This window comes from Cucurbita pepo, chromosome 10 (genome assembly GCF_057944985.1).
Source record: "Cucurbita pepo subsp. pepo isolate OVF chromosome 10, ASM5794498v1, whole genome shotgun sequence".
Classification (NCBI taxonomy): Eukaryota; Viridiplantae; Streptophyta; class Magnoliopsida; order Cucurbitales; family Cucurbitaceae; genus Cucurbita; species Cucurbita pepo.
Genome location: NC_141807.1, coordinates 2,308,714 through 2,331,283, shown reverse-complemented (window position 1 = coordinate 2,331,283; position 22,570 = coordinate 2,308,714). Strand labels below are relative to the sequence as shown.

The 22,570-nt window shown below is 37.0% G+C and overlaps 4 protein-coding genes across 10 annotated transcripts; 3 read left to right on the top strand and 1 right to left on the bottom strand.

The window, feature by feature from the left end:
- The first annotated feature begins 3,871 nt into the window (after nucleotides 1-3,871).
- LOC111803598 (wall-associated receptor kinase-like 14) lies at nucleotides 3,872-8,368 on the top strand. Of its 2 annotated transcripts, XM_087127834.1 has the most exons (4): nucleotides 3,872-4,114; nucleotides 4,460-5,219; nucleotides 6,571-6,645; nucleotides 6,874-8,368. In XM_087127834.1, the coding sequence occupies exons 2-4, from the start codon at nucleotides 4,514-4,516 to the stop codon at nucleotides 8,181-8,183; spliced, it is 2,091 nt and encodes a 696-aa protein (XP_086983960.1). In that variant the 5' UTR covers nucleotides 3,872-4,114; nucleotides 4,460-4,513; the 3' UTR covers nucleotides 8,184-8,368. The 2 variants fall into 2 exon arrangements, with proteins under 2 accessions (XP_086983960.1, XP_086983961.1); XM_087127835.1 differs by lacking the exon at nucleotides 3,872-4,114 and having other exon boundaries at nucleotides 4,124-5,219.
- Nucleotides 8,369-8,477: 109 nt separating this feature from the next.
- Nucleotides 8,478-13,939, bottom strand: HCF164 (Thioredoxin superfamily protein). Of its 5 annotated transcripts, XM_087127838.1 has the most exons (11): nucleotides 13,798-13,938; nucleotides 13,230-13,320; nucleotides 13,010-13,118; nucleotides 11,664-11,794; nucleotides 11,175-11,441; nucleotides 10,880-11,022; nucleotides 10,658-10,757; nucleotides 9,806-10,026; nucleotides 9,293-9,511; nucleotides 9,066-9,169; nucleotides 8,478-8,896 (listed from the first exon to the last, which is right to left on the bottom strand). In XM_087127838.1, the coding sequence occupies exons 8-11, from the start codon at nucleotides 10,016-10,018 to the stop codon at nucleotides 8,614-8,616; spliced, it is 819 nt and encodes a 272-aa protein (XP_086983964.1). In that variant the 5' UTR covers nucleotides 10,019-10,026; nucleotides 10,658-10,757; nucleotides 10,880-11,022; nucleotides 11,175-11,441; nucleotides 11,664-11,794; nucleotides 13,010-13,118; nucleotides 13,230-13,320; nucleotides 13,798-13,938; the 3' UTR covers nucleotides 8,478-8,613. The 5 variants fall into 5 exon arrangements, with proteins under 5 accessions (XP_086983964.1, XP_023543853.2, XP_086983962.1 ...); XM_023688085.2 differs by having other exon boundaries at nucleotides 10,658-11,022; XM_087127836.1 differs by having other exon boundaries at nucleotides 10,744-11,022.
- Nucleotides 13,940-14,166: 227 nt separating this feature from the next.
- On the top strand, nucleotides 14,167-16,701 carry LOC111803594 (BTB/POZ domain-containing protein At5g66560). Of its 2 annotated transcripts, XM_023688083.2 has the most exons (4): nucleotides 14,167-14,306; nucleotides 14,409-14,478; nucleotides 14,600-15,904; nucleotides 15,999-16,701. In XM_023688083.2, the coding sequence occupies exons 1-4, from the start codon at nucleotides 14,251-14,253 to the stop codon at nucleotides 16,590-16,592; spliced, it is 2,025 nt and encodes a 674-aa protein (XP_023543851.1). In that variant the 5' UTR covers nucleotides 14,167-14,250; the 3' UTR covers nucleotides 16,593-16,701. The 2 variants fall into 2 exon arrangements, with proteins under 2 accessions (XP_023543851.1, XP_023543850.1); XM_023688082.2 differs by lacking the exon at nucleotides 14,167-14,306 and having other exon boundaries at nucleotides 14,317-14,478.
- Nucleotides 16,702-19,046: 2,345 nt separating this feature from the next.
- Nucleotides 19,047-20,938, top strand: LOC111804403 (oxygen-evolving enhancer protein 1, chloroplastic). The gene is made up of 2 exons (XM_023689198.2): nucleotides 19,047-19,405; nucleotides 20,073-20,938. Exons 1-2 carry the CDS (start codon nucleotides 19,163-19,165, stop codon nucleotides 20,829-20,831), a joined length of 1,002 nt encoding a protein of 333 aa, XP_023544966.1. The 5' UTR covers nucleotides 19,047-19,162; the 3' UTR covers nucleotides 20,832-20,938.
- The last annotated feature ends 1,632 nt before the right edge of the window (nucleotides 20,939-22,570 follow it).

The following is a 22,570-nucleotide window of genomic DNA, read 5'->3' as shown; positions in this document are numbered from 1 at the left end:
TAGTGCTGCAAAGTAAAGACTTAGAGAGGGAGTGGGGATCGACTTTCCTCCGCGCCCTTGCCTTATTGAAAATTGAAGGGTGTTTTTTACATTTCATGCTCCCTCGCCTCACTTTAGTGATAACTGAATATAATTCTTCTTTTGTGGTTAGAGATTATGGTCGCTTTCTCCACGATAGCAACTTTTTTTTTTTCACTAACTAAAATAATATGTAGGGAAGGTTTATCATTTATAAATATAAAATTTAATTCAATGTCGTTTATTGTTATTATTATTTGTCGAAAATGAAATGAAAATAGAGTCAAATTGAATTGTTAACATCCTCAGCCAACCCAACACGGATTCCACACACGTTACCGTTTTAATGTCTTATATGGACATAAATTAGTCATATCATTTATTAAGGCTGATTTTTTTGGTTCTTTTTAACTTATTTTATCTATGAATACTTTTATTTATTTATTAGGTAACAAAAGCACCTCTAATCCATTAATTTTTTGAATTTTTTTTTTTTAAAAGGCTCATTAATTCTTCCTTTAAAAATATACTAAAAAGGAGTTGGTTATGTATGTTGACTAATAATAAATTAAAATGGATATAAACCAAAATAGAATAATTCCCTGAATATAAGAAATTTATGAATGCTGAGGTAGCCTAAGTTACAAAAAATTTAATACGATATCTTCATAAAGAAATTTGTTGTACTGGTTCCATTATGTTTCACCTAATTCAAAAATTTTAAATGCTTAACTACATTTATTACTGCAACAGATTGGTATTTTTTTTTTTTTTAATTTTGTAACTTTTATAATTATCTTATATTCATATAGAGTGGTCTTTATTATTATTCTTATCTTTCAACTTATCCATTTCATTATGTGAAAGTAAAATTTCTTCGGTCCTAAATGGATAGTCCTACCAAATTTTCAACAAAGCATTTTGATCCTTATCCATCATAATAATGGATGGAGGAACTAATTTTCTCTTAAGAAAAATTTTACTTTAAAATATATATATAAAATAAAAATTGTATAAATGTCAGATTAGCATTGTGATACTGAGTAAACGAATTGTATATGGATGAATCATGACCACCTTCAATTAAGAGCTATCTTAAAAATAGAATGCTTTAAAAAGACTTAAAAAATTGAAAGCTGCTATATACATCAACAATATATACTTTTTGGGATGGCTCAGTCATATGTTATGAATATAAAAAAAAATGAATATTTGTTCGAACAAATATTGATTTTTTAAAGAAGTAGCAAATTCCATTTGTAGTTTAGATGCAAGTGGATTGAAATGGAGAGTTCAAACATTCTTATCCTTTGGTTTCCCCAGTTCAAAGTCAAAATTCGAGGGATATTCTGGTCAATAATTTTGGCTATGGGGGGCATTTTTGTCCAATCACATTTTCCGCTTCCCATACGGCGGAAGACTTCCGCAGCTGTTATCCGCGCCGTGTTATGCATGAAGACGACTCTCTCAACTTTTGTTTTCATGGTAATTTACATTCCTACCCTTAAATTAAACATGTTTAATATCACATTTCTTTTTCTTTTTTAGTTTATTATAAATAAATAAGTAAAACTATCTCATTTAGTTACTTTTTTTTATTTCTTTCTACGATAATTAAATTTCATTATAATTATTGGGTAAGATAATGTTTCTTTAATCATTTTAATTTGGCTAAATATAGCATGTTAATATATATAAAAGTTCCATATAGTAAAAATTTGTTTATAAAAGGATTCAGCATTGGAGGAGTATTATTGGGTACCAAATTAGATTATGGAAACAAAATCATCCAATTATGTTTTTTTAGAGATTAAAAATAAAAGGGAAGGAAATTAATAAATGAAAAAGAAAAAGAAAAAGAAAACAGGGGGATTCGCACAAAGATGGATGGTGGATGAATACCAAGGCAACGGTGGTGGTGGTGGTGGTGGTGGTGGTGGTGGTGGTGGTGGTGGGGGAAAGAAAGATGCTGTGGGTGTGCCCACAAAAGTACTTTGTTGCCCTTTTCGGTCAATTTCTTTATAATTTTAATCGTTGACTTTTATATCAATTTCATATTTCATTTCCGCGTCCATCAGGGCCATTTTCGTCCACCTCACCTTTCCCTTTCCCACTCCATGCAATTTCCAATTCCCACCCAAAATCTGCCCCTCGTACGCCGTCGCTCACCTTTTTCTAAAATACAATTTTGCCCCTCCAATTTTTTTTTTTCTATTTTAAAAAAATCAAAATAAAGGAACTTCTTTAAAAAGAAAAATAGAAAACCAAATAATAGAAGTTTGATGATAGTAAATATATGTTATTTTGATTTTTTTTTTTAATTTAGAAATTAAAAAACGAAAGAGTGTTGGAAATTCCTGTTTTTTTTTTTTTTTAATATTATTTAAACAGAAATAAAGTTTGTTTTGTTACAAGAAAATTCATAAAAAACTAATTATGAAAAAACAAGTGTGCGGACATACTTTTATGAATTATTGTTTCTTTTAATAATTAAAAAAAATATATATTTATTTTGTAGACAGAGCTGCTCCTACTTTTGGCACCTGGAATAACTTATTTATTAAAAAAAGAAAAAAAAAAAGCAGAAGAATTTAGGCGCTATCTAATCAGCATTCACCACATTTTTAGTTTAAATTTTTAATTAATATGGTTATTGCGAGACCCACATCAATTCGAGAGGGAAACGAAGCGTTCATTACAAAGACATGGAAACCTCACCTTAGTAGAAGCGTTTTAAAATCGTAAGGTCGATGACGATATATAACGAGTCAAGATAAACAATATTTGCTAGTGGTGAGTTTGACTATTACAGATGGTATTAGAGCTAGACACAGGACAGTGTGCCAACGATGACTAAATACGTTTGACGGTGATACATAAGGAGAATATTAAGAAAAAGAAAGAGAATACGTTGAAAAAGTGTGTTAAGATGAGAAAGAAAGGTAGAGAATTAATTTGTTTGTTTTTTGAAACAACCCATTAAAGTCTCCGTGTGGATAACACTGAAATGAGGTTTTAGAAGACATAACTTTGTTGTACTCGATATTCTCTCATTTCCTCCATTTATCGTTACTTCCAACCATTGTGGTCCTCACTCCCTAATTATTTATACCTTTTCTTTTTCTTAAATAATTTAGTAATTATCCAAGTAATTATTTTTATTGTTTAAGCTATGTTTATATTAATAATTAAACTAATTAAGCATGTGATTATTTATATATTTTGAGAACGGAAGAGAGAAAATGTTACTATTTCTCGAGCTTATAAAATAGTCTTGGACTTATGAAATTGTCAAAATTATACATAATTACTCGTATATGGAAAATTGTAGCTAAAGGTTGTTACTTCAATTAAATATTTTTTTAGGTTAACAACACGTGGGAAACATTCGAGTGTTTGACCCGAGTTTGCGCGGTAAAATTCACCTAAAAGTCTGGTGTAAATTAATTAAATTAATTAAATTTTTATTAAAAGTTTGCTAAAAGGGGTTGAATGACATTTTAATTTTGTGTTTTAAATTTAAAAAAAATTGTTTAATAAATCTTAATTAATTAATTAATTATTTATTTATTCATGTATGTTTGTGAAACCCTTGGCATTTAAATGATTCTGGTAGCAGATTTAACTGCCACATAAATTTATGACATTATATCTCCAAAAATAAATAAAAAAAATAAAATAATGTGATTAGGGAAAGTAAATTAATAATAACGAATAAATTGAAGAAGGCTCAAAATAGCAGGGCTATTTTCGTAATTTGTGTGTGAGTGGAGAGAGAGAGCGTTAAAATGATGAAGGGTAGGGTGGTCATATTATAAAAAGCCTCCGTCAAGGCGTCCAAAAGAAGAAGAAGAAGAAGAAGAAGCTCGTTCTCTTTTTCTCAGCTTTCATTTTCCGTTTTCTATCAAAATCAACAAGCCTTGCGATTCGGGTAGTTCTTGATAACGAATTTGGGGATCAAATCTGCTTCGATTGAAACCTAATCTATAAATTTGCCTCTGTATTCGACTTGAATCATCGTGTCGACCTCGTCTCTAAGGCTCTCGCCAGCATCCAAGTGTGATCAGCAGAGCATTTACTGCCATTGAAGAGCGAGGTTAGAGGCAGAGTTTTTCAATTCATTAATGCTATGACCGTAGAAACTGTTCGTTCTCTTTCGTCTATGATATTTGCTCCCATCTGAGAGCATTTATTAGGATAGATGGCCTTCCAACGGCATCGCAGTCCTGCTTTAAATTCTTCATTTACTTTTCGAGCTTTGAAATTTCTAGGTTATTTACGAACTCGTCGAGAGAAATCGATTTGAGGAGACGATTCCTTGTTTTGTTCACATTTGAAAACCTTTCTGAAATTATATGGATTCTGTAGATCATTTTCTTGTCCGAGAATAGGCATTTGATTTTGTTTTGGCTTAGTTTTGAAGATACATCTTCTTTTGCAGGGAGGGGATGATTCTGCTTGTTTCTCATTCAGTTAGAGTAAGTTGCAGTCAACTATGACTTTGCACCGAAGCTTTTTGATCGTCATAATCGCAATTTTCTCGGCTTCTTTAACTATCGCCGGGGAGTTAACGTCCTGCGAAACTGGAAATTTGGCTGAATTTGTACGACATCCGTTTGGATTCTCAAACTCGAGCCCAATCAAATTGAATTGCAGCAAAAATGGGGAGGTTCAAATCGGAAGATTCCAGGTCCAGAACATTACTGAAAGGAGCATCCTCATCAAACTTCCTGAAGTGTGCAATATCTCTATCAATTCAATGTCAGAACTGTTCGGCCAAAACTACAAGCCCACTCTCCGCAATAGTCTCCTCTTGAATTGTACTGAACAACCTATTTCATGCGGAGTAATGGCCAATTTCAGCCAGAATCAGATGAAGAACTGCGGCTTTAAGAGTAATAATTTCACCTGCTTCACTAAGACCGAGCGAAAGGGATTTCTGCCTTCTTTAAATAAGTGCCAGTCCCTTTTGTCCTCTGTGTTCGTTAATTTTACGTCACAATCGACCTCTTCGTTCGAGCTCCAGTTTGGGGTCATTGAGTTAGAGTGGTGGCTCTCGCCCGTGCCTTCTATGCGATGCTCGAAAAATGCCAATCGCAAGAACATTACCAGCTTTGCAGACCTCCTAGGATTTCGTTGCCAGTGCATAGAAGGGTTTGAAGGAAATGCTTACGACGACGTCGGCCACGGCTGCCGGAAAGGTAAGTCGCTGAGTCAACTTGGTGGCTACATACAACTTATTTTATTAAATATACATTAAATATGTGTTATTTGAATATTCAACGCTTTGTGTTCCAGTTTATTTTTAATTTTTTAGTGGGTGGCCTAATATACCTATTGCCAGAGATAAACTAGGAAAATAGACGACAAAAAAAAAAAAAAAAAAAAACGGCACATGTTAACCAATTAGAGGTCGACACCTGGTCCTTTTTAGTCAATGCTCCTCCTTGTCGTGTGTAGGGGTTCGTTTGCTTATTTCCCGTCTGCATTTAATTTGTTCGACCGTGGCGAAGATGGTGGTTGAATACCTTAAAACATTGCTAGAATTGGGAATAGGATTTTTATTTTATATTTCTCCGAAAAATTGAATTGCTCTAAATAGGTAGAAAGAATCATCGAAGGACTGCTCGTTCGGGTTTCCCCCTTTCTCTCACTCTGTTTTCATTTCTATCCTTTTTTTGGGGGGTGGGTGGGTGGGTGTCTTGTTCAAGTTGTAGAATTATATACTTCAAAATTACAAATGTTCTTTTTGAATTCAGTTTGTTTATTCCCTCTAAAATGTATCCCTTTTTTTTTTTTTTTAATTTTTTAAATTTTGAGACGTCTTTAAAATATTGTTAGTTAATGGGAAAGTCAATTATGTACGTTTCTGAAAGTTTGGCTGTGTGTCATGTTGGTGATTTGAGATGAATGTGCTTTTAGTGTGAAAAGTCAGAAATTTCACGTAGGTGTGAAAGCCGAATGCCATGTGCCCATAGAGAGAATGCATCATCCATAGATTTTTATGTGGGTTGTTTATAACTATAGCTCATAATTTCCGCCATAGATGTTGCCAGTTTAGAGTTTTAAAATGAGGTTCCTACTCTCTAGGCTTCTCATGATTTACAAGTCAAAGAGAGATAGATACCATTAAACATTGTTTTAGAGTAAAATTAGAAAGTCGTTGAGGTGGTAAGACTTTGTGAGAGAGAGAAAGAGAGAGGTTTGAGTCATTTTCCTCCCACAAGTAGCAGTACAGTTAGGAGTGTAAATTTTTTCTTTTTTGGGGACTTTTCTCCAGTTGTCATAACATGCCATGGCCTCTGTGTCATTACTATTTGTCAAGTTGTTGTTCTTGTTCTAATTAATTTGCCAAAAAAGTCGGTAAATGAACAATTTTTTAAAGAATTTTCCTTGATAGAGAATCAAAAACTTGATAATTGCAAGTAAGAAACAAGGATTTCTTGCCTTTTCTTTTCTTTTCTTTTTTTGTTCAGTTCATTATTTGTCGAGCTGGATATGTTTGCTTATTTTATTAATTTGTTTTGCTGGGTGTTTCCGTATTTGCTACAGTTTCTCACAAATGCAATCTTTCTACATACATTTCTGGCCACTGTGGCAGAAGCAAAGTCGCTGCTCTAATTGGAGGTAAATTCTATCCTATTTCAATTAAATGTAAATAATGAGTTACTTGTAAAATGGTATTAGATGAACATCAAGTTCCTTCTCAAAACTAATTAGTAATGAAGGGAATAACCCATCTATTTAAGATTGTGAGATCTCTGATGCGTATCCTCAATAGATGGTATATCCATTTATTTAGAAAAATACATCAATAGGTTATCTTTGGTTCTAACCTAACAGTTATAATCTCAGGTGTCATTGTTGGGGCCTTTATAATGGCCGTCCTGATCCTTATCTGTTACTGCATCCGACGCCGCTCATTGTGTTTGAAAGGTCACATGAGTGCAAAGCGGCTTCTAAGTGAGGCTGCTGGAAATTCGAGTGTTACTTTATATCCCTACAAAGAAATAGAAAGAGCCACTAGTGGCTTCTCTGAGAAACAAAGGCTGGGAACTGGAGCCTTTGGTACAGTCTATGCAGGAAGGCTTCATGAGGATGAGTGGGTTGCTGTAAAAAGGATCAAATATAGAGACCACAATAGCATTGATCAGGTCATGAATGAGATAAAACTGCTCTCCTCAGTGAGCCACCCGAATCTAGTTCGCTTGCTTGGCTGCTGCATCGAGGAAGGCCAACAGATCCTTGTTTATGAGTTTATGCCTAATGGAACTCTCTCTCAACATCTTCAGAGAGAGCGTGGAAATGGCCTTCCATGGACGACACGACTCACCATTGCAGCCGAAACTTCTCGTGCAATAGCATACCTCCATTCTTCTGTGCATCCACCAATATATCACAGAGACATCAAATCAAGCAATATACTTCTGGATCATAGCTTCAAATCAAAAGTGGCAGATTTTGGTCTTTCTAGACTTGGTATGACAGAAATATCACATGTCTCAACAGCTCCACAAGGGACCCCAGGTTATGTTGATCCGCAATACCATCAAAATTTTTATCTTTCAGATAAAAGCGACGTATATAGTTTTGGAGTAGTCCTAATAGAGATAATAACTGCATTGAAAGTGGTTGATTTCACTCGTCCCCCGAGTGAAGTAAACTTAGCCGCACTTGCCATCGATAGGATTGGGAGGGGTTGTGTGGATGAACTAATTGATCCTTTCCTCGAGCCAAATAGAGATGCTTGGACCCTCTACTCTGTTCACAAGGTGGTTGAGCTTGCATTCAGATGCCTCGCATTTCACAGCGACATGAGGCCTTCGATGACAGAAGTAGCAGAGGAACTGGAAAGCATCAGACGCAGCGGGTGGACATCAATGGAGGAGAATTTTTGTGCAGCATCATCAACAGGATCGGCTTGCTCATCTCCTCGAAGCGTAAGCGAGAGATCCATCAGTAGCATTACAATAAAGAAGGCCGGGCTGCTTGCAGGACTGGGGAGCCAGAGATTGATAATCCCACCGGAGAACAACCATCAGAAGGACTATCTGCCTTCTGTAGAGGAAGTTATGGACAGTTCCCCAGTTTCCATACAGGATCCTTGGTTAAGTGAACAAAGCTCACCTTCAACAAATAGTTTATTGGGTAATGTGGCTCGGTGAAAAGAGAAGAAAAAGAAGAGGAAGCTCTTTTGTAGGACATTTAACCTTTTTTTACATTTCACCACACCATTATTTGTGTAATCCTATGGCAAATCTTACATTGTCTCATTGTTCTTAACCCCTCCCCATTTATGCATAGAATTGTAGATGCCATTTTCCAGGAAATGCGAAGTATTATTTGCTCATCCTCAGGGAATGTCACATGCCATCCAGGCAGTGGAATATGCTCTGATCTGTTCGATTATAATTCTCGTATAACTTGTTTCATTTTTTCAAACGTACTTCCATGAAGAGTAGAAATAAAGACTTATTTACCATCAATAGGAGAAATTATGTCCATAATACAACAAACCATTGGATGTATGGCACAAGATGAACCAGAGAGTATTTGAATTGACAACTTAACCTAATGCAGAGAAAGGAGGAGAATCTACCCATGACTTCTTGGATCAGAAATTTGGTGCACTTTCCTTGCTTCAGCACTTGAAAACTGTCCAACAACACGAGCATGAGGTATCGACGCTTCTCCACGAGCAAGAGCATCGACATTCTCGAGCAGATATTGTCTTGGAAGTCGGCCAACTACATTACCCTCTTCATTCCCCTGTTTGTCCAAAAATGCAAAATGTGGAATACCCTCAACACCAAACTCATCAAGCTCCTGCTCCCACTTTGTATTGTCAACATTCAGCATAACAAAATTCACACGGTCCCTGGAAGCCCAAAGAGATGTATTTAGCTTCCTTCAGTTTAAAACAATTAAGGATGAACAGTTCTGATGAGTCAGTCATAGATTTCCAAAAAGTCTGATAATCCATCAAGAACAAATCGTGTAAACATGGAATGATATTTCCACAAAGTGGGGGACATAAAGATCATTACTTGAACTGTTGCTCCACTTTGTATACATCTGGAGCCAATTCCCTGCAAACTTCACACCAATCTGCGTAGAACTCCACCACAGTGGGCTTCCCATTTGAGAGAGCCTGAATCATAATAACAAAACATTATATGAATCTTCTTTCTGAGCTATAATTACTTTAATTTAAGATCACAATCAGGTAAAGCAAAGAGATTGTCAGAACTATGAACACTTGTGGATTCCAAACCTCTTCATAAGGCAAAGCCGCCGCAGCTAAGTCCTTCAAAGAAACTCCAAAATCCAATCGAGCTGACAAGAAAAGTGCCAGAGCTGAAACGGTAGAAATGATTGCAACCCGTCTATTGATATTTTTATCGGGAAATTCTGGGAAACCCTGATTACTGGAAGAGCTAGCGGTTTGGCCAGTGCTGTCACCGACCGATTCAGGACCGTCCGATGATTTTTCCTGGAGAAGAAGGCGTCAGAAAGATGAACTACAACCAGAAAATAAAGGTATCAGTCCTGAAGATTTATGAACTATTTTGCATTTATTACGAGGAGAATCGAGAAAATTCATTAAGCAATTGATCTTGTTTTCAGGTAATTAGGTCTTGGTTCAATAATTGAAGATACATGAAAAGAACAACTGAATTACACTTCGCAAAAGCTTCAGTGTATCCTCAGCGCGGTTGATTGAGAAAAACAAAAGGAAAATCGAGGAGGAAATTGAAAAAGAGATGAAGAAGAAATTGAAGCATACCGCATCGGAGGAAGTGTCGGCGGGATTAGGAAGCGTTTGGCAGACTATGCCTGAAAATTTCCGGCGGGAAGTTCGAAATCCGGCGGCGATGGGTTTAAGGAGAGGCTGAGGGATCCGAAAGGAGAGCGGGATTCTGTGGAGGGTGAAGGAATCTGAAGCAAAGCGAGCCATGGGAGATTTACAACTCTGCGTGAACGCCATTTGGGAATTCATATCAATTCCTGAAATTCGTAATAACAACCAGATAAGTTTACTCACAAAAATCTTTTCATTTGACCTTTTCACTTCGCTTCAGCGAAGAACAAAAGAGAAAACAAAACTACGATTTCGAAGTTAATTCATCCACGAAAATTAGGCTTTAAATTAAACAAATTCATAATAAAACACCTCCAAACACAAAATTGAATGTGAAATTGTGAATTGAAACTAAAAAATAAAAATAAATAAAAACCAAATTGTACTTTTTAACAGATAAGAAATTAACACAGAAAAATAGAAAATAGAAAATTAGTGTAATTTCACTTATAATTTTTTTTTCTAAAATTAATTAACTATTCCATTTTTTTTTTTCTATTTAATTTTTCCTAATTTAGGCCACTAATTTTATGGAAAAATTTAAATTTGATTAATTCATAAATTAAACCAGCAAAAACTTTATATTTTTCAAAGCATTTTCAAACAAAAACTTATGGGTAAGAATTGTAACATGTAAGGTTATGGTGCAATTTGATGAGATTGCAAGTTTAGAGTAAAAATTGATACAAAGTTGTAAAAAAGAACATCATTGTGAATTGTCTTCCAGTTGTTCATGATAATGTCCAGAAAGTCTCTTGAAATTTAAAGGAGACTTACCTTAGCAGAGTTCATATAGACGGTTACCTCAACGAATTTCTTGCCCTCTATAGCTCAATTCACTCTGTTAAACCCTACTTTCATACCTGTTCGGCTCATCCTATGGGCCTCACCATAAACAAAACGAGTCATTAATTTTTCCTCCAAAGCCCACTGACCAATATGCAAGCATAACCCAAGCCAAGTTCCTTTCCTCTGCTAACATACACAACAAAATCTCACCATTGCTTTAGTTCATTCTGTATAAATCTTCTATTTAAGTCAAGTCGTGGAAGTCGTGGTAGTATAGTGGTGTGTATTCCTTCCTGTTACCCAGGTGAACTGGGTTCGATTCTCGGTAGCGGCGTGTTTTGACTTCTTCGAGCCTAGTTAGAATGTGCAACAATTAATTAGAGTTTCAATATCATGGGGGGGCTGCTTCCTTTTGTAGTTTGAGAAAACCGAATTGGAGAATAAAAGCCCACTAATTTAGAGGGGAATAAAATGTGTGACCTGCACAATAGATTTTTCTATTTACCTCTTGGGTTCGATGGAGAGCCGAAGGAGTATTCCGGCCTGGGATAATATGCGGGACACACGGCCCCTCAAGTGAAAAAGCCAAATCGCCTCGGCCCCAGTTTGCCTCTTTTCCTGGATCCACATGATGCAATTTTGTGGTTCTCTTGTGGATTGCAAGCAAAGCTGCAAGGATTGTGGAGAGAGGTTCCTGGGAGCATGTGGTAACCAGCAACCCACTAAAGCCTTAGATTTGTGCCAACGCCCACGCTTGACTTCATGTCCCCATCTAATCACACACATACGCACACGTTACTAGATGCAAAGCTTTGCCTCATACAAACCCACTTTGGCAGTATTCAAATTCTATCTAGAAACTACCAAAATGCACGTTTCAACTGTACCTAACATTCTTTTATCTACTTTTCATTAACTTCCTCTCATATCTAAATCTTTTTTTTTTTTTTTTTTTTTATCAAAAGTAGATCCAGAAGAAAGAGGCATTTGAAACCTGATTGAGCCCTTGTTAAAGCAAGTTCCAACTGAGTAGTCTTTTTGATTAATCAATGCATGTTTCTTCATCAATCAGAGGGCCCAAAAGGGGCACGCATTGTGTTGGAGACAATCTTGCCCCAATTTGTGCTGTGATTCAAAGCATTTCAGTGGAAAATGCTTCAACTATGAGTAAGATAATATGTATATATACATACATGCTGACCTACGTGCTTCCTTGCCATGAAATAATGCGTATGAACAAATAAATAAACTAATCAAAGAATCTGTATGCTCAGTTTTTGTGCATTGTGCCCACATAACTTAACTGCATTTTGTGGGGTTTTGTGCCCTTTTGGACGTTTCCCCCTCATTTCAAAGTGCTTTACCCACTTCAGATTTTTGAATTGCAACTACTTTAGGATATACTTACTTACTGCTAGCCTATGTCGTTTCTGGTTTTACAATTATATAATAATAATTCAACCGAAGAATTTATAATTTGTAATATATAATTATGTAAATTAACTGAAGAAAAACATTTATTATAATTTTGTAATATAACTTTTTTTGGCATTATATTGTCTTCCTTCCCTTCTTTGAGACCAATTGTTTTTTTCCTAATCCAAACCATGTGGTTTCAATAATTACTGGATTCCCTTATTACAATTCTGCAATCTTCTTTATGTATTTTTAATTCAGTCCAAGATTTTCCACCCCAAAAAAAAGGGAAAATAATTAATGAGAAGATTCACTTTGTTAAGTAAGTGGGGTTTGTCTGTCTATCCAATAATCCCCCTTTGAATTTTATATTAAAGTTGAAATCATTGTATAATTATATATTTCATATGATTTCTACTGTTTATGATTAATGTCCCATGCCTTAAGATGGACATTATTGCATACCAATACAGCTCAATGGTATGTTCGATTTATGTTATATTTGAACCTTTATACATCAAATTTTGATAATTAATAACTTCTCATAGCTTTTAGTCTCTTGTGATGTTATTATTATGAAAAAGAAAGAAATAAATCTTTGGATTGGGTTCACATATTTCATATGGCCCCCACTTCATATTCCCATTATATTGGTGAATTGCTTAGTCTCATCTCATCTGGGCAGGCAGGCTGCCATTATGAGTTCCCTCCCACTTAGGTCACACTACCACTTGGGGCATTCATAACTCATACTAGCTGTCCCAAAGATTCTAATATATTGTTCTTATAGTTTGCATTTTTTCAAGCCTATTTCTAATAAACCAATCTAAATTTCAAAAATTTACACAAATTTGTAATTGAAAATCACATTGGGTGAGTTCATCCATCTCATAAAAAGTAGAGAGAGAGAGAGAGAGAGCTTACCAGAGTACAGCGGCAGCTTTTGAAATGGGCAGAGTCGGTGGGTGGGTGGGTAAGGGAAGCATTGAATTTTGTGTGTAAAACCCAGATTTGTGATTCAGCAGCTGCTCTTCTGCATGAAACAATTATAGATACAAGAGGTGAGAGCCATTGCCATCCTTCCACGCCCCCCATATTAAAATCTGGAAAAATGTATACTAAAATAAAATATTCAATCACTTACCTAAAAGCACTAACCCCCCCAAGTTGGCATTCCCTAGCTGTTTCTTATGAAATTAAAGAAAGTGATAATGTCACATTAATGGGCCTCCCCCCTATTTACAAAAAAAAAAATATTACCTTTACAACTCAGTTCCCTTTCATATTCATATATTTTTCATGAGATTTTATTAAATTTACTCGTTACAAAAGTAAATATGAGAGTTTTTTTTAGTGAAAAATAAAAGAGCTATGAATTTATATGGTGGCATCAGTTCTGAAAAAAAAATTCTCTTTAAAAATACAATTTATAAAGGTAGTCCTTCAAGTAGTTTAGACAAAAAAAAAAAAAAAAAAAAAAAAAAAAAAAAAAAAAAAAAAAAAAAGCTGCCATTAATTTCTTAAAATAAAAGGTAACCGACCCTCAAGAAATTAGGCTTGTGGCAAAGCAAGAAACTCTTTAATTGAATGGAAAGAAGCAGAAAAACATGAATTCCAGCCTATGGTTTCCTTTCTTTGACGATGGGGAAGAAAGGAATTGAATCAATTAATTATTTGATGGAAGTCTAAAATGGAGCGGGTGAGATTCTGACCTGATTCGTAGACCAAGAGCAGCGAAGAAAAATGGAAATTTTGTTGAAACCCCCCATTTGTCCGATCTGAGAAGAGGGGTTTTTTCTTTTCTTTTCTGTTCTTCTTTAAATTCCCATTTGGCATTCGCCTTTTGATGCTATTTGTCAGATTTATTCTTCTCAGCAAAGGCAATCGCAACGAGCTAAAGCACAACCAAACAATTTTCTCTCCATCACTGGTCGTTTTCCTTTTTATCTGTTCTTCCGGAGTGAAGTCCATTTCATCTAAACACAAACAGTCCTCAAAGATCTTACTTCTTTCCCTTTGTTTCTTTGTTTCTTTGTTTCTTCGTTTGTTTTCATCCTCTAAAACCCCCCGCAGATTTCTGTGCCTTCGGACTTCTCCAGCTTCTGCGAGAAATGGATCTGGTTTTCTAGTTTCAGGGACTGATTCTTCGGGGCAGTGTGCAGAAAATGGCAACGGAAATACAAGCTGCTGCAGAGAACCCCAGCTCTAAGAGGCAAGCATGGTGAGTTCTTATGTCTTCCTTCCCCATTTTCCCACCTTCGGCTAAAGCTCCCATGTCAATGGTGCTGATTGGGAAGGTATTTTTTGGGTTTTCTTTTTGCAGGTTCTGCACTACTGGCTTACCGAGCGACATTGTCATCGAAGTGGATGATATGGCTTTCCATCTCCACAAGGTCGCCTTCTAAATCTTGAACTTACTTGAGTAGTAGTTTTTTTCCTTTTCTTTCTTGGTTGATTTGGTTGTTTCGGATTGTTCCTCTTGAGTTCTAGCCTTACGGATTTGTAAATTTTCAGTTTCCTCTGATGTCTAAGAGCCGGAAACTTCACAATTTGATAACTGAGCAAGAAGAAGCCAACTACCCTACTCCTACCAGAGAAAATCAAAATGAAACTGCCGAAGCAGAGCAACAGGAAGAAGACGAAGTTGAGGAAGATCACTTCCACATAGTGCTCTCTGATTTCCCCGGCGGCTCTGAGATCTTCGAAATGGCATCGAAGTTTTGTTACGGCGTGAAGATAGACCTCAACTCTTCCAATGTCGCTCCTCTCCGCTGCGCCGGAGAGTTTCTGGAAATGACGGAAGAATACAGCGAAGAAAACCTAATCTCAAAAACTGAGAGATTCCTCTCCCATACCGTACTCAAAAGCATCAAAGAGTCGATTAAAACGCTGAAATCTTGTGAGCTTGTAATGCCTCAAGCCGAGACCCTATGCATTACGCAGAGATGTATCGCTTCGATCGCTTCAAAAGCGCCTTCCGCCGATCCCGCTTTGTTCGGATGGCCAGTCAGTGACGAAGCCAGTGGCGCTCAAGATCATTCGAAGCAGATGCTATGGAATGGAATCGAAACCGGAGGGCGAAAGAAGAGCGGTGGTAGAGGAAGCAAGGGAATCTCATGGTTTGAGGATCTCGCACAGCTGAGTCTGCCTCTGTTTAAGCGGTTGATTTTCTCCATGAGAGATCAGAAAGTAAACTCGGAGATTATTGAGAGCTGTTTAATGAACTACGCCAAGAAATATATTCCAGGCATATCCAGGTCGAACCGGAAGCCGTCGTTGCCTTCCTCCTCTTCGTCTAGTATGCCTACGGAGACTGAACAGAAGGAGTTGTTAGAGACCATCATCAGTAATCTTCCACTAGAGAAGAGCTCCAAAACTTCAACTGCAACAAGGTTCCTCTTCGGATTACTGAGGACGGCCAATATATTGAATGCTTCGGAAGCTTGCAAAGCTGCTTTAGAGAAGAAAATAGGATCGCAACTCGAACAAGCAAAACTGGACGATCTTCTGATTCCGAGTTATTCATATCTGAACGAGACCTTATATGACGTTGATTGTGCAGAGAGGATCTTATCCTACTTCTTGGATGGACTCGACGAGACAAATGAAGAGGTCACTGAAGCTAATCAAGCTGAGGACGATGGTCTCAGATCGCCGGCGTTAATGCTCGTCGGCAAATTGATAGATGGATATCTAGCGGAGATCGCCTCCGACGCCAATCTGAAGCCGGAAAAATTCTACAACCTCGCAATTTCTCTCCCTGAACAGGCTAGGCTCTTCGACGACGGTGTTTACCGAGCCGTCGATGTGTACCTCAAGGTTCGCAAGAAGCAATCTCCTAATCTCTACCCTGCATTGATCTCAAAATCCTGCATCGGTATAAGTTACTCAATGATGTAAATTCTTTTGACAGGCACATCCATGGATATCCGAAGCAGACCGCGAGAAGATCTGTGGAGTAATGGACTGCCAAAAGCTGACATTAGAGGCATGCACCCACGCCGCTCAGAACGACCGCCTTCCACTGCGAGCAGTAGTGCAGGTGCTATTCTTCGAACAGCTGCAGCTCCGTCACGCCATCGCTGGAACACTCATGGCTGCGGAGTCTGTACCGGCGGATACCGGAAGATTCTCAGCCGTATCCCGTCCCGAAACGGAGGAGTTGCAACGGGGAGTGGGAGAGGAGATGGAGGAGGAAGTTCCAGGGCCAATAGCGCACGAGAACGGCACGTGGAGAGAGACAGTGAGGGAGAATCAGATGCTTCGCTTAGACATGGATAGCATGAGGACGCGGGTGCATCAGCTTGAAAGAGAATGCTCGACGATGAAGAAAGTGATCGAGAAGATCGATAAGGATAAAGCAGCGGGTCCACAAGACCCTGGAGGTCGATGGCGAGGATCGTTGATCAGACGGTTTGGATGTAAGTTCAAAACTCAGGTTTGTGATTCGCATGAATCAGCGGTTGCGGATGGCCGGAGAGGACGACACCACCATCATCAGCAGTAGAACCTACTGCAGACGAATATTTTCTTTTATCATTATTATTATGGTTAAATTGGGAGTTGTAATTTTCCAAATTTTGTGATAGGGTAATCAAATTTGTTGCTTCCACTCACCGTTTTGTGGCACGTCTTTCAGTGATACCTTCATTAAATTAGAATCACCGCATGACACGTGGCCCCTCATTGTTATTTTGTGAACCAATTCTTCCGTAATATTTTGGGGTAAATTAATATAAAAATAATTCTAAATATAAAAGGAACTTTATATAGGATAAAAATGAATTCATTAGTAAAAGTTGTTGTGATGTGATAATGAATGGACTTTTGAGGTTGGATAAAGCTTAATAAACCATCAATCATCATCCATTGACCTATAAATTAATTCTTTTTCCTCCCTCTTGAAAAGTTCTTAAATTTTTTTCTTCCTTTCCTTTTGAGTAGTAATTCGTCGTGAAGAGTTGGTATAGGGTTTGGTAAAGCAACAGTGAAAAAGGTGATTAGAGGCGGCGCCACTTTTGAAGAACGCTTTCAATTTTAGGTGTAAAAGAATCCAAGAAATAGTGGCTCTTATAATTGCATGCGCTTTGGTTCATGATTCATCATTTTCAGTCCAACAAAGCCCATCTACTTTCTACCGTTCCTCTTTCTTCTTCATGTTCCTCCCCTCCATCATTATGTTTTTTTTTGTTTCCCCGTTACATTTTGCTATGACCCAGTTCCTTTGAATTTGAAACTACAAACATGCACTCCAGGTGTTTGTATAAATGCCGCACTGCCTCTGCCACTTCCAATTCTCCTTGTTTTGTATCAATTCTTGTGGAAAAAACTTTCTCATTTCATTTGAAATGGAGAAATTCCTTGTCGGGTTAGTTTCGACCGCCCACGAAACGCATAACAATCTGGACACCTGCACGCGGATAGAAAGACCCTATGAAACTTCACTGTCCCTAATATTGGCTTTGGGCAAGAAGGCAAGGATGCTATATGGCTCTGAATAGTGATCCCCTTAATGGAGGAGATGATTAATTCTGATATCAATGAGCTTAAAATTGCAGCCACCAAGCTTGGTGGAAAGGGCCTTGAAGAGCTTAAAATTGCAGCCACCAAGCTTGTTGGAAAGGGCCTTGATACTTCTTTGCTGCCATGTGAGTGCTTTGTAATGCAAGGGCTTGTTTGGGTTCATCTGCTCCAGACACAGTTTGTGAGCTTCTAAATATCATGTTTCTAACATCATTATGTAGTTACTTGTTGATTTTTGATCTCACAAACTGGAGAACTAACATGCTTATTACTTTTCTCTGCTTGTCCGACCTATTGAGGTGACAGTCACTCTCATTTCCTTGCTGGTTTGATTTATGGTTTTGAAATGTTCACAATATCGTGTTTCTTCTTGATTTCCTTAAGAACGGATGCTGGGAAATGGATTGGCTTCGTTGCAGTGGTGTTGAGGCTCTTCTTTCCACGACGTTTTCCAGGTTAGCATCGTGGTCCTCTGTTTAGTTTTCCATCACTTCTTGTTCATCAGTGTACTGTTGTTGTGTATGATAAAGAGTTGTTTTGGATTCTTATTCTTTTATCATGCATTTGAATCCTACACTACAAAAAGGCATTTGTGATCCGTATTAACTTCAACCTTATTATTTCTTGATGGAACTCAGATCCCACGTCATTAGTAGAGTAGAACTAAACATTCTTTCTAAAGGTCTGGAAATCTCTCTCTATCAGACACGTTTTTAAACGCAATATCTATTAGTTATAAGTTTGGGTTGTTACAAATGGTAACAGAGTCAAACATCCGGCAGTGTGCCAGCGAGGACGCTGGCCCCAAGAAAGATGGATCGTAGGAACTCCAGATCGTTTGTTTGGAGGGTGAAACTAAACATTTCATATAAGGGCGTGGAAACTTCTCCTTGGGACACACGTTCAGTAGTGTGCTAACAGAGACGCTAGCCCCAAGGAAGATGGATCGTGAGATCCCTACATCAGTTAGAGAATAGAACTAAACATTTCTTATAAGAGTGTGGAAATCTCCTCCTAGAAGACTCGTTTTAGCGGTGCGCCAGCGGGGACGCTGGGCCTTGAGGAAGATGGATCATGAGATCCCACGTCGATCGGAGAGTAGAACTAAATATTTTTTATAAGATAATACATAACGGGCTAATGCTGACAATATTTACTGGCTATGAATTCTTGCAAATACCAATTGTTTTTATAAATTACCGAAGAGTAATTGTCAGAAGTTTTAAATTTTAATCTAAATTTTAATATTTAGATTGCGATGAAATTGAAAAAAGAAAAAAAAGAAATTAAAAGGGTATAGGAATATCCGAGTAGCAAATGAGGTGTATGCCACGTGGAAAAAATAGAACCAGTTATGAAGCATGCAATCAGGTAATGAGATTCTTCTTATCCAATACATTATCTTACTCTAACCAAAGCCACATGATCGTTTTGTCCTCTCATTCCAAAACCTTCCTACTCTGCCCGTTATTATAGTTTCAGTATCAGTCGCCGGAGCAGTCTTCATTTCATTTTCTCCTCTGGGAACACGAAGAGATACCAGTCTCCAGAGCAATGGCGGCTTCAGTACACGCGGCGGCTACGCTTATTCAACCCTCCAAATTGGCCGTCTCCGCCAGGAGCGGCACCTCGCAACTCAGATCTTCTCAGACCGTTTCTAAAGCTTTTGGCCTTGAATCTGCCGGAGCTAAACTCACCTGCTCTCTGCATTCCGATCTCAAAGAAGTTTCTCGGAAGTTCGCCGATGCCGCCAAGATCGCCGGCTTCGCTCTTGCCACTTCCGCTCTTGTAGTCTCGGTATGCCCTTTCTTTGCTTATGGAGGTTTGGTTTGCTTACGGTCTTGTTTGTTATTATTCTCGATGTTTTGAATGAATTTAGGATCGTTTCGGTCCTGAGTACGTTAATTTGCCACCTGAATTTAGTCGCTAATATTGATCGACTTCTTTCAGTTCTATCTCGCACAAATTGACACTTCTTGAGGAAACTAATTCTAGTTCAGAATGTCTAGTTGATAATCTCCGATTTGGTAACTTAGTGATGATTTCTTACTAAAGAAAGGATGAAAACTCTTGATCCAAGTGGTGCAAGCATTTGAATCCGTTTATTAATGCTCAATTTTCCTGAAGATCCCAATTTACAGTGGCCTTGTATGTTTAGGAAGTAATTGAGTTTAGTTAAAAGATTACGACAAAACTGGAGGCTAATATACGAGTTTAGTTTTGTTTACTTAATTACTTACATAACATTATTATGCAAGAATCACATAATCCTTAAATAACATATAGTTTGTGTATTAGGTATGTTCTAAATTAATAAAATACCGAATCTATTTGATACAAATCTTTTAAAAGTAGAGTATAAAATTTCAAGGACTGTCCTGACTGAGTAGACTTGGTGTATGCAAGTGTAATGCTACAACTTGGTGAGCATCTGAACTGTTTGAGGCTTTTCGTGTATTTCCAGGGAGCAGGTGCTGAAGGAGTACCAAAGAGACTCACCTTTGATGAAATCCAGAGCAAGACATACCTTGAAGTGAAGGGAACTGGAACAGCAAACCAGTGCCCAACCATTGATGGAGGAGTCGAGTCATTTGCCTTCAAGCCTGGGAAATACCAAGCCAGGAAGTTCTGTCTGGAGCCAACTTCGTTCACTGTGAAGGCTGAGGGAGTGAACAAGAACTCCCCACCAGAATTTCAAAACACCAAGCTCATGACTCGCCTAACTTACACCCTGGATGAGATTGAAGGACCCTTTGAAGTGGGTTCTGATGGTTCCATCAAGTTTGAGGAGAAGGATGGCATTGACTATGCTGCTGTCACTGTCCAGTTACCTGGAGGCGAGCGTGTCCCTTTCCTCTTCACCATCAAACAGCTGGTGGCCTCTGGAAAACCAGAGAGCTTTGGAGGAGACTTCTTGGTCCCATCATACCGTGGCTCATCTTTCTTGGACCCAAAGGGAAGAGGAGGTTCAACTGGGTATGACAACGCTGTTGCATTGCCTGCTGGAGGAAGAGGTGATGAAGAAGAACTTGCCAAAGAAAACGTCAAGAATGCTTCATCTTCAACAGGCAAAATCACTTTGAGTGTCACCAAGAGCAAGCCCGAGACTGGTGAAGTAATTGGTGTATTTGAGAGCATTCAGCCTTCTGATACTGATTTGGGGGCAAAAGCTCCAAAGGATGTGAAGATCCAGGGTGTCTGGTACGCTCAGCTCGATTCTTAGGCCGCCTCTCTTTCTTCCTTTATGATTGCATATTGTTCCTTGTAAGTTAAAAAGGGAAAGCTGCTAAACTTTCTTATGGAGAGACGATAAAAGGGGGTTCTGTTTTATCCAGTTTGCATATAAAATCTTGTGCCTTCCACTCGTCCTAAATATATATTTGCTTCACAATTCAAGATTAGATCTGCCAACGGTTAGGCACCCAGTCGAGTCAACATTGATTAGAAAGAGAAATGAATGCGAACTGGATCTTGAAGGAGGAAGATTGAGAGATCTTACATCGATTGAAAAGGGAAATGAGTGTCAATGAGGACACTAGCCGGATTGTAAGATCCCCATTGGTTGGGGAGTAGAATGAAACATAAGGGTGTGAAAACATCTCCCTAATACTTAAGGGTGTTAAAACATCTCCGTGACACAAAAACTTTGAGGAGAAGTCGGAAAGAAAAAAAACCTAAATATAATCATATCGGCTAGTGATGAGCTTGGATTGTTATAAGCTTCTTTTCAACTCTATTTTTCTTGTATCAACATCAAGATAGAATATTGGAGTTCCGAACAAGAGTATCTCTTATGTTCTGCTTTGATGGTTTATGTAGCAACTCAAACCTACCACTAATAAATATTCCCTCTCCCAGGCTGACACTATCGGAAAAGACAACCACACATTTGAGTTGGGAAATAACAAAAAGTATATATAATAACTTTATATTATAGCCACAAGAAGGGAAGCTTCGCATTCAAGTGGAGAAGATTGCGAATCCTTATTGTGTCTAGTCGACACCATAAAGTTATGATCTTTTGGTGAACATGGACATAGTGGGAGCTATTGATTATTATTTCTCCCATTAAATTAGTTTTTAAGCAGTTGGCATTAATAATAACCCAACAAATATGCTCTAAAACTATAAATATTACTTAAATCATTTGTATTTCCAACCAATTTTAAAAATTAAAAATTAAAATTTTGTTTTTGTTTTTGTTGTTAGGATTAAATTAATAATTCAAATGGTTGATGAAAAAAATTGTGAAAAAAACTAGTATAACTTACGAAAATCAAATAATTATTTAAAAATTAAATTAATATTTTTTTTAATGTATTTTATTTCAAAATACGCATAAATTTTTAAAAGTTTCAATAATACCTTTAAACTAAAAAAAAAACTCTATTATTACTTTTTGAAGTACTTTAATTCAAAAATATCCTTAAATTTTTAACCATGTTTAAAAAAAATTTATTAATACCTTTCAATTAAAAAAAAAAAAAAATTAAAAAATACTCTTAGTGTTAATATTATATTTTAAAAGGTGCCTATGAAATTTTAAAAGGAGCATTAACACCTCTTACTTCTATATAATAAACAGTTCAAAAAAATCTTACTATCAACATAGAGACGAAAACTGTCTACCCACGTTTTATATATTATCTACCCACGTTTTATATATTATCTCTAAATTTAAAAATGTGGTATTAATAGTTAAATTTATACTTGAAAAAAATAATACTCAACCAATCTAAAAATAATATACCTTTTATAATATTTGATCAAAACTTTGAAATAAAATATGATAAATTAATTTCTGGATTTTTGGACTCCACAGATTTGATTTGACGGTTTTTTCTTTGTTCTTTATTTTCCTTTTCCATCCCTCCCTAATAAATAAATAAATAAATAAATAAAGATGTTTAAAAAACTCGTCATATATTAAAATTTATACAATTAATTTCCAATTATAAATTA

Bases quoted from the DNA above. Each gene is read 5' to 3' on its own strand.
- LOC111803598 (XM_087127834.1), top strand. From the start codon at position 4,514: ATGACTTTGCACCGAAGCTTTTTGATCGTCATAATCGCAATTTTCTCG. The intron at 5,220-6,570 runs GTAAGTCGCTGA...TATTTGCTACAG, and splicing joins CGGCCACGGCTGCCGGAAAG to TTTCTCACAAATGCAATCTT. The intron at 6,646-6,873 runs GTAAATTCTATC...TTATAATCTCAG, and splicing joins AGTCGCTGCTCTAATTGGAG to GTGTCATTGTTGGGGCCTTT.
- HCF164 (XM_087127837.1), bottom strand. From the start codon at position 10,789: ATGACTCGTTTTGTTTATGGTGAGGCCCATAGGATGAGCCGAACAG. The intron at 10,027-10,743 runs GTATGAAAGTAG...TACGAATTTCAG, and splicing joins CCATAGGATGAGCCGAACAG to GAATTGATATGAATTCCCAA. The intron at 8,897-9,065 runs GTAATGATCTTT...TTGGGCTTCCAG, and splicing joins AAAGTGGAGCAACAGTTCAA to GGACCGTGTGAATTTTGTTA.
- LOC111803594 (XM_023688082.2), top strand. From the start codon at position 14,317: ATGTCTTCCTTCCCCATTTTCCCACCTTCGGCTAAAGCTCCCATGTCA. The intron at 14,479-14,599 runs GTCGCCTTCTAA...GTAAATTTTCAG, and splicing joins TGGCTTTCCATCTCCACAAG to TTTCCTCTGATGTCTAAGAG. The intron at 15,905-15,998 runs GTTCGCAAGAAG...TTCTTTTGACAG, and splicing joins CCGTCGATGTGTACCTCAAG to GCACATCCATGGATATCCGA.
- LOC111804403 (XM_023689198.2), top strand. From the start codon at position 19,163: ATGGCGGCTTCAGTACACGCGGCGGCTACGCTTATTCAACCCTCCAAA. The intron at 19,406-20,072 runs GTATGCCCTTTC...GTGTATTTCCAG, and splicing joins CTTCCGCTCTTGTAGTCTCG to GGAGCAGGTGCTGAAGGAGT.